Source organism: Salvelinus sp. IW2-2015, unplaced genomic scaffold (genome assembly GCF_002910315.2).
Source record: "Salvelinus sp. IW2-2015 unplaced genomic scaffold, ASM291031v2 Un_scaffold16521, whole genome shotgun sequence".
Lineage (NCBI taxonomy): Eukaryota > Metazoa > Chordata > Actinopteri > Salmoniformes > Salmonidae > Salvelinus > Salvelinus sp. IW2-2015.
The window spans coordinates 148,387-159,010 of NW_019957625.1; the positions used below are offsets into that span (position 1 = coordinate 148,387).

The 10,624-nt window shown below is 44.2% G+C and overlaps 1 protein-coding gene across 1 annotated transcript; it reads right to left on the reverse strand.

Moving 5' to 3' along the window:
• Positions 1-152: 152 nt before the first annotated feature.
• On the reverse strand, positions 153-10,123 carry LOC112080826 (G protein-coupled receptor 137Ba-like). Its single transcript, XM_024146761.2, has 7 exons — positions 6,696-10,123; positions 3,928-3,977; positions 3,549-3,771; positions 3,053-3,202; positions 2,706-2,834; positions 2,072-2,193; positions 153-1,156 (listed from the first exon to the last, which is right to left on the reverse strand). The coding sequence occupies exons 1-7, from the start codon at positions 7,155-7,157 to the stop codon at positions 1,045-1,047; spliced, it is 1,248 nt and encodes a 415-aa protein (XP_024002529.1). The 5' UTR covers positions 7,158-10,123; the 3' UTR covers positions 153-1,044.
• Positions 10,124-10,624: the final 501 nt, after the last annotated feature.

Sequence of the window (10,624 nt, forward strand, 5' to 3'; positions counted from 1 at the left end):
TAATTTAATATTTTTAAGTAATTTTTAGCAACAAACCCTGAAAAGGGTTCTGTTGTGTTATTTGTACTTGTTCTGACCTCATCATAAACGAAATTGTAGACAATGTTGGGGTCAATTCTGTTTCAGCTAGTGACTAAATCAAGAACAGTAAGTAAGCCGTCACCACAAATGACCTTTTATTTATGTTTGTGTCAATACCGACCACGATACAGACAGAAAAGAGGACACAAAATAGAGCATCTGATCAGTGAAACTTTCTTCATTACAAATTACAATTTAAAAAAAAACTTCCTGTTTAGAAATATAGAATACATTTTTTTTCACCATTACATCACCAATAAATTAACGTATGTTCATAGTCATATTTACTCCGGATATAGATATGACATGATTTTGTTTCTGTATTTGTATCATTGTTATATACAGGCTTTAGGATATTGTCTAAGGTCAACTACCTTGATGTATATGTTTGTGCTAGCTTATAGTATGGGTTTATTTCATGGGTTTTCTCGATGGCTTTCTAAAATGTCTATCAGTGGTTCCCAAACTGTGGGGTGGGGGACACAGAGTTTTTTTTTTTTGTAAAACTGTCAGGCTTACAACGTACTCTTGAAAGTTGTAATAGTAGAATGCACAAGGCACAATTTTGGGTAGTGTATCATCCGTTTTCCTCTTGTCATTAATTGCATACCTTCGATAACTTGTCAGAAATGTCCAGATCAACTAGCCCATGTCGGCTAACGGGATGTTCCCCAATGATGGAAGGGGGGCCCCGAGTGAAATAGTTTTGGAACCACTGGTCTACATTATCACTAAGTGACTAATGCAGTACGGTGGCTGATGATGGACAAAATACGGATGCTGTCGAGAAGTGTCAAAGTTTACAAAGTGCATTGCGGTGCTGTACAGTGCAGTGTGGACTGGTTCAGAGTTGTGGTCAATTCCATTTTTTTTGCATTTCAATTAGGAAAATCGGAATTGGAATTTTTGCTTCCTGATTTGAATGAATTGAAATGGAATTGACCCCGACCCTGGACTTATGTCTCAGTATGGATGAAGCTCTCCCRTCACCGGTGCCAACCGTTGTTCGTCCGTCCCCTTTTGGACAGTGAAACTGCTGTTGTGGCTGCCCCAGTCATAGCAGTCTGTAACTAGGCTATAGAAACAAAAGATAAACAAATACTTTAGTTTAAAAATAAAAACCAACCATGCAACAATTTCCTTGATTTTACTGAGTTACAGTTCATATGAGGAAATCAGTCAATTTAAATAAATTCATTAGGCCCTAATCTAAGGATATCATATGACTGGGAATACAGATATGCATCTGTTGGTCACTGATACCTTTAAAAAAGAAATGGGCCTCATAATGGACCTCAGGATCTCAGTTTTCTTGTGCATTCAAATTGCCATCTATAAAATGCAATTGTGTTCGTTATCCGTAGCTTATGCCTGCCCATACCATAACCCCACCACCATCATGGGGCACTGTTTACAACGTTGACATCAGAAAACCGCTCACCCACACAACGCCATACACGTGGTCTGCGGTTGTGAGGCCTGTTGGACATACTGCCAAATTTTCTAAAATGACTTTGGGGGTGGCTTATGGTAGAGAAATTAACATTCAATTCTCTGGCAACAGCTCTGGTGGATGTTCCTGCAGTCAGCATGCCAATTGCACGCTCCCTCAAAACTTGAGACATCTGTGGCATTGTGTTGTGTGAGTAAACGGCACATTTTAGAGTGGCATTTTATTGTCCCCAGCAAAAGGTGCACCTGTGTAATGATCATGCTGTTTAGTCAGATTCTTGATATGCCACACCTGTCAGGTGGATGGATTATCTTTGCAATGGAGAAATGCTCACTAACAGGGATGTAAACAAATTTGTGCACAACATTTGAAATGCATATGGAACATTTCTGGAATCTTTTATTTCAGCTCATGAAACATGGGACCAACACTTTACCTGTTGTGTTTATATTTTTGTTCAGTGTAGTTATTTCAGTATATCTTTTAAATCTAAAACATACTGAAAAGTAACCTCTCCCTGTCTTAACTGTACTGTACCTTGTGGAGTTGTTCTGAGGAGGGATGCTCCACGCCAGGTCATCGTCGCTATCGTACCGACGGGGGTTGTCAAAGAAGTAACCTCTGGACGAGAGCACGTGGTTCGGGATCCCTGATCCACTCTGCAAAGACAGAGCATACCGAATAAGCTAAAGAAATCGGTAACGCTTTATTTAAGAGTCCAGTTTAAGCTAGTACTTACCTCCAGAATTTAACACAATTAGTAACTACCTGGCATCAAATGGTATTGGCTTACATAGTGACACGAGTGCCAATGAATCCCAGTGAAACCGATGTGTAGAAGGTCCCTGGTTTGGGGCGGCAGTTAGTGGTTAGAGCATTGGGCCAGTAACCCAAAGGTTGCTGGATCGAATCCCTGAGCTGACAAGGTAAAAAATATGTCGTTCTGCCCCTGAACAAGGCAGTTAACCCGCTGTTCCCCGGTAGGCCGTCATTGTAAATAAGAATTTGTTCTTAACTGACTTGCCTAGCTAAATAAAGGTTCAAATAAAAAGTGCGAAGCAATTATTAGGTATTTACTGTTTAAACAACTAGCTGGTTAAATTAAAGAGTTTTACAAATCAATCAAACATTTCCAAGCTGCTCTTTCCTTGTCATCTGAACACACACTCACCCTGTCCTGTGGCAGCCTGTGGACCCTGAAGAAGAAGACCACCAGGGAGGTTGGCAGCAGTTCCCAGACAAAAAGGATCACCCCGAACACGATGTAGCCAGCGTCCCCCAGAGTGGACCTCAAGTCAGCCTGCACAGAAAGAGAGAGAGTGCATTTGTGTTTATCCCTCCAGAGGGTCTTCATTTGTGGCTCGTTGGTGTTAGGCTGTGTTTGGCGAAATGTATTTGACTTGTCCCACATATACTGTGTTTGTGTCTGTCTGCCTGTCTCGGTGTGTCTGTCACATTCTTTTTTTTCTCTCTGTCGCTCTTCCTCATTCTGTGTCTGGGATAGCGTGTCATCCTTACCTGGTCGGACACGTTGTACCAGTCGTAGTCGAAAGAGTTGATGGTCTCGATGTCGGTCAGAGCAAGCACCACCAGGTTGTAGCAGGCCCGTGATGCATACAGCAGAACCACCAGGACGCCAATCAAAGTCACCTGACACACTGACGTTCCCTGCAACCAATGTTGAGGGAGGTCATGAACTACCAATCAGCATTAGTATTTCCGAGCACAATTTAGTGCTACCAGGTTCACACAATTTCCCACCTCCAAAATAAATAAAGACATTAAATTGAACTGCTTTTTAAGTTGACCTTAAATCTTATATGTTGTGTCCTACTTTCAGAAAACCATGGAGCAGACCTAGACAATCTTAAGTATGTAGCTGTATGTATCAAGTGTCTCAGAGAAGGAGTGCTGATTTAGGATCGCATGGACAGGCAAGACCTGATCCTGGATCAGCAATCCTACTCTGAGATGCTTGATACAGCCCTGTATCTACAAGTTCTGAAGGTCCTACCTTGGACTCAAGGTATATGCTGGCCAGGGACATCTTAGCCACCTTGTAAAGGCAGATGGACAGCGAGACGGCGCAGAGCACGAAGAGCGTATCGTTGATGGTGACTCTGACCAGGACAATGGTCTTGATCTCGGTGGCGGTCATCTTAACCAGCAGGGCACAGGCCAGGTTGACCACCAGGAAGAGAAGACTGACCGCCAAGAACACCAGGTAGAGAGGGAGCCTGCAGAAGGAAAAATATGTAAGGGGGAGGGGGGTCTAAAACACTGTAATACATACCACATGAAATGAATAAAATGTCTGGGCCCTAGTTACAGCCTTTGAGCTATGTGAGGGTTCTGTATATGGAGAGGAAGAGAGGGGGAAACAGCCTACTTACTTGTATTTAAGGAGCTCTGGGGTATACTTGGACTTTGCCTTGAAGTAAACCTGTTTTGAGTGACATCAGAAAGCAAGTTATATTTTCCCAATGTTCTTTAAGAATTTGCTCCCAAGAAAACAAACAATCAACAATGTGGCCCCTCAGCTGAAGAACCAGTTAATGAATTGATTCTGTCTCCAGAGCAGATATATTTGAAGGGATCCCGAAGAAATCCAAACAAATTGGAACCCTTTTTCACTATGTAGACTGAGCTCTTATCAGTTACTGTAAATAGCACCAAAACAAACCCATGATGTGATGTCAACAGCAGACAAACGAGGCCCTACTGTATTATATTTAATAGTCATGTGTGAAGGGAAACAAATGCTGCGAATAGATGTAGCATTGTGTCTCTAACTGGCTATACAGAACAGTGGGCATGAGAATGTCAAGCAAGTGTGTGATTGCTGGTGTCTGCAGACCAGGGCTGTGTAAGTCTCTATTGTGGGCCACCCCTCTGAGCCGGGTTCCTCTTTAGGTTTCCTTCCTCCTAGGGAATTTTTCCTGCCCTGTGCTTTCGCTTCTGCTTTGCTTGCTCTTTGGGGTTTAAGCCGGGTAAATGTAAAGCAATTTGTGATAACTGCTGATGCGAAGAATCTATATCAAATMATTTATAAAACACTAGATCCTCTATTTAAGTCTTATTACAATTTAATTTTGTGCTTCTGATAATGATTCATCATCTACACTGAACAAAAATATAAATGCAACATGTAAAGTGTTGGTCCCATGTTTCATCAGCTGAAATAAAATATCCCAGAAATGTTTAGCACATAATGCATATTTCTCTTAGACTTTGTGCACAAATTTGTTTACTTTCATGTGAGTGAGAATTTATCCTTTGCCATGATAATCCATCCACCTGACAGGTGTGGCCTATCAAGAAGCTGATTAAACAGCATCATCATTACACAGGTGGACAATAAAAAATAAAAAAGGTAACTCTAAAATGTGCATTTTTGTCAAACACCACAATGCCATAGATGTCTCAAGTTGTGAGGGAGTGTGCAATTGGCATGCTGACTGCAGTAATGTCCACCAGAGCTGTTGCCAGAGAATTCAATAGTTTCTCTACCATAAGCCGCCTACAATGTCGTTTTCGAGGATTTGGCCGTACGTCCAACCGGCCTCACAACCGCAGACCACGTGTAACCATGCCAGCCCAGGACCTCCACATCCGGCTTCTTCAGATGCGGGATGGTCTCAAAAGAGCCACCCGGACAGCTGATGAAACTGTGGGTTTGCATAACCGAAGAATTTCTGCACAAACTGTCTCAGGGAAGCTGATCTGCGTGCTTGTCGTCAACACCGGGGTCTTGACCTGACTGCAGTTCGATGTCGTAACCGACTCCAGTGGGCAAATGCTCACCTTCGATGGCCACTGGCACACTGGGTAAGTGTGCTCTTCACGGATGAATCCCGGGTTTCAACTGTACCGGGCAAATGGCGTCTTGTGGGCGAGCGGTTTGCTGATGTCAACGTTGTGAACAGAGTGCCCCATGGTGGCAGTGGGGTTATTGTATGGGCAGGCAAAAGCTAATAACAACGAACACAATTGCATTTTATCGATGGCAATTTGAATGCACAGAGATAACATGACGAGATCCTGAGGCCCATTGTTGTACCATTCATCTGCCGCCATCACCTCCTGTTTCCGCATGATAATGCTTGGACGGCCCCATGTCGCAAGGATCTGTACACAAATCCTGGAAGCTGAAAATCTCCCAGTTCTTCCATGGCCTGCATACTCACCAGACATCCATTGAGTATGTCTAGGATGCTCTGGATCGACGTGTACAACAGCGTTTCCAGTTCCCACCAATATCCAGCATCTTCGCACAGCCATTGAAGAGGAGTGGGACATAATCCACAGGCAACAATCAACAGCCTGATCAACTCTGTGCAAAGGTGTTTCCCACTGCATGAGGCAAATGGTGGTTACACCAGATACTGACTGGTTCTCTCATCCACGCCCCTACCTTTTTTTTCAAAGGAATTTGTGACCAACAGATGGATATATATACTCCCAGTCATGTGAAATCCATAGATTAGAGCCTAATGAATTTATTTGATTGAATGATTTCCTTATATGAAGTGTAACTCAGTACATGTTGCGTTTATATTTTTGTTCCCTGTATCTAAAAGCAGCATGACTTCTTGTCTGACCCGTATTGCCCACACCTCACCACAACGCCCGCTATGATATATTGTAAATAACTAGCTGTATGAATATATAATTGCCAAATGCGGTGTGCACATTGCACAATGAGGTGGCTGTGCTAAGCTACTAAATTAGGAAAACGTTGCTAATCTTCCTTTGCGGGGGCCTCATACCTTAACACTCCTGTCTTTGTTGAACCGCCCCCTCCTTCCCACTGCCTTCACGACCCTACCACCACTTACCTCTTCTAGGGGAGCTTTCCCCATTGGATTGTATATCCCAGCTACTGGGGATGCCACCATTTCAACAATATCGGAAATAACAGTCCACAGCTATTCTGTATACACAACACTCACACATCAATGTATAATCATATTCATACTCTGAACTACTACCTAGACACTGAGGCTGAAAACAAGGACAGATTGGTATATACAACATATAGCATCCAACCGTAATCCACAATTTGGACCCCAATGGAACCTCAAAATGGCCCCAATATGGCTCTTGTGGCCTCCTGAGACCCCCCATTCCCTCAATGTGGCCCCTGGGAGCGCATCCTCACCTGGGCGCAGTAGAGGTTCATGAGGCTCAGCGTGAAGAACTGCAGGCAGACGGGGAAGCAGTAGAGCAGCCAGAAGGCGAAGGGCCCCAGCGTGTTGGCCGTGACGCAGTCGCGGAAGTAGAAGGAGAAGAGGAGGGCGCGCAGCGCGGCCCACAGTAGACACAGGAAGAGGAAGGCCGTCTGGTAGCTGAAGCGCTTGTGTCGGTATCGGAGCACCAGCCACAGCTGGGCATAGATGAAGGCAAAGAGGAGAGAGTAGAAGACGGTGTAGGCCACAGTAAGGCCAAGCTTGACGTAGGGCGGGATGGCCGGGGTCATGGTGGGCGGGGGAGGCAGGGAGCCGTTACCGGCTGCTGCCGTCGTGAATGCCGGCTCAGGTGCCGCTGACATCCCCCCGACGGTGCTTTTCTCCACCACCTGGGATGATGACTCCAGGGACATGTCCATCGCTTCTCCATTCATCCTCTGTTCCTCAACGAGGGAGAGAAAGAAGGGAATCCTTCTTTTTTCTTCTCTCTCAGGCAATGTGTGGCTGGTAGAGACGATATCTCCTCTCCATGGAGCCTTTGCTTCAGACTCACAGCTCTGCTGTCTGACTCAGCGAGAGGGAGGGAGACAAAGGAGGGAGGAGAGGGGGAAAAGAGACACTCCCCTCTTTTTGCCGGTGCTCCTCGGAGAGTGGTTGGAGGCAATGTCACATGACCGTGGCTCGGAGCATTTCATTGGCCGGGGGCTCGGCAGGAGGCTGTGATGCATTTGAAGAGGATGGAGGGAGGGTACAGATGGATCGAGAAAAAGAGAGCGAGAGAGAGAGGGAGGGAGGAAGCGAGAGGTGCACTGACTGTACCTTAGACCACGTGCTGGAGGGACCTGTCATCTGCTCCCGCCCCCCTCTTCTGTCATAGACAGCATCATCATGCAGCCGGTGCCAACTGTTTTTCGCCCCTCCCCCATTTGTTTCTCCTCATTTCTTATTTCCTCCATCCATACAGAAGGTTGTGTAATGGATGCATCACAGTGGTTCGTGCTTTAAATATGTCAGTTAACCACTTGGCTGAGTAAGAATTTTGTCCACAAATCTACCCACAATTCTATTATGCGCTGGGTGTACAAAACATGACAGACTGACCAGGTGAATCCAGGTGAAAGCTATGATCCCTTATTGATATCACCTGTTAAATCCACTTCAATCAGTATAGATGAAGGGGAGGAGACAGGTTAAAGAAGGATTTTTAAGCTTTGAGACAATTGAGACATGGATTGTATGTGCGCCATTCAGAGGGTGAATGAGCAAGACAAAATTTTAAGTGCCTTTGAACGGGTTATGGTAGTARGTGCCAGGTGCACCGGTTTAAGTGTGTCAAGAACTGAAACGCTGCTGGGTTTTTCACACAACAATTTCCCTTGTGTATCAAGAACGGTGCTTCACCCAAAGGACATCCAGCCAACTTGACACAACTCTGGGAAGCATTGGAGTCAACATGGGCCAGCATCCCCGTGGAACGCTTTTGACACCTTGTAGAGTCCATGCCTCTACGAATTGAGGCTGTTCTGAGGGCAAAACGGGGTGTAACTCAATATTTTGTACACTCAGTATATATCCTGCCTAGTGGCACTATTGAGCGTTGGCCGCATGATGATTATATTTTTGACTATTCAGCTTCAGATAAGAAATGACTGAGGATGTGTTTTTGGTATAACATATTATAAGCCTACTATGCTACAGTATTTTTTGGTTCTCTGTGTCTCTGGATTCACAGACACCCATATGTCACCTATGTATATTCTGACATGTCCTATTGATTCACGAGACACCCTCTACAACCACTGTGATTATTATTTGACCCTGCTTGTCATCTATGAACGTTTGAACATCTTGAAGAACGATTTGGCCTTAATGGCCATCTACTCTTATAATCTCCACCCGGCACAGCCAGAAGAGGACTAGCCACCCCTCAGAGCCTGGTTTCTCTCTACGGTTCTTCCTGCATTGTTTGCTGTTTGAGGTTTTAGGCTGGGTTTCTGCATAAGCACTTTGTGTCATCTGCTGATGTAAAAAGGGCTTTATAAATACATTTTCTTGATGATTATTTCTCTTTTTATTATGCGCTATAATTTGCCATTTACTTTTGAAACATATTATCGTTGTGATTTTCTTTATATTGTTGTGTCTCAATGAGCCACTAGGCTATAAATAGGATTTAAGTGCAATATTCAGGTCACTGAGGAAGACATCAGCTTGAAACGTTAGTCACCTGTCCACATCCTGTACAATGGATTAAAGTGAGCAATAAGAAATCAATCTCTGCCTTTCTTACCTCGAATTAGTCCTTTTGGATGATTTTCTTGGTAAGCCATTCTCGTGATTTTTGTCATTGTTGTTGAGCACCCTTCCTTTCTTTTGTTTGCTGAAGCGCGAAGGCCCACCTGAACTCTATGCTACAGTATAATGTATGCTATTATATTCTGTTATGCAAAATACGAATGAATCATTGTGGTCTTGCGAAACATTGATTCAGCTTTATTCTTACTTTACTAAACCAGCACCATTGTGAGAATGGACAATCGTCTATTTGTAATAATAATAATAATAATTGATGAGTATGACTATTAGGCGTAGGCAACAGAACTTGATGAGGGTTATTTTAAGCGATGTAAGCGCCCTCAGAATCATGGTGCTGAAAGGACAGCACCGTAACCAAGTGCTCACATATCRCTCTGAATTCCACTGTGCAAGAGGGGGTCGGTGGAGTTATATGAACTTCAAGGCAGACACGCAGTGAATTTGGATCCTAGAACTCGTTGGTGGGATGATAAGGTTCATGTGGTGGATCAGTTCGTCTGCATACGCAATAGAGGTGGTGCGTTTCTGTAAGCTAAGCACTCAGACAGTAGGGCGAGTTCAAGTGTGTCGTACATGGGCCCCAAGCCCATAATGAATTGTTTTGAGGACAGCCGTTTCTAGCACCTTGTAGAGTTTTCTGTGGATGGTCTTGTTACATCGGATTTGGTCCGACCGATCGACTGGCCTCTGCACACAAGCCTACAGTATTCATCATTTGCGCCACCGCCAGAGAGAGAGAGAAGACAGGGAAGAAACCACCATTTACCTACCTAAAGTGCATTCAGACCCTTTCCCTTTTTCCATATTTTGTTATGTTCCTCTTTTTCTAAAATGTATTAAATAAATGTTTTCCCCTCGTCAATCTACACACAATATCCCATATAGACAAAGCGAAAACAGGTKTTTAGACATTTTGCAAATTGATAAAAAAACTCAAACAGAAATACCTTATTTACATAAGTATTCACACCCTTTTGCTATGAGACTCAAATTTGAGCTCAGGTGCATCCTGTTTACATTGATCATCCTTAAGATATTTCTACAACTTGATTAGAGTCCACCTGTGGTAAATTCAATTGATAGAAAATGGTTTGGAAAGCCATACCTGTCTATATAAGGTCCCACTGCTGATCCCACSGTGCATGTCAGAGCAAAAACCAAGCCATGAGGTTGAAGGAATTGTCCGTAGAGCTCTGAGACAGGATTGTGTCAAGGCACAGATCTGGGGAAGGGTACCAAAACATTTCTGCAGCATTGAAAGTCCCCAAGAACACAGTGGCCTCCATCATTCTTAAATGGAAGAAGTTTGTAACCACCAAGACTCTTCCTAGAGCTGGCCGCCTGGCCAAATGAGCAATCGGGGGAGAAGGGCCTTGGTCAGACCAAGAACCCCGATGGTCACTCTGACAGAGCTCCAGAGTTCCTCTGTGGAGATGGGAGACCCTTCCTGCAGCACTCCAATCATGCCTTTATGGTAGATTGGCCAGAGGGAATCCACTCCTCAGTAAAAGGCACATGASAGCCCGCTTGGAGTTTGCCAAAAGGCACCTAAAGGACTCTCAGACCATGAGAAACAAGATTCTCT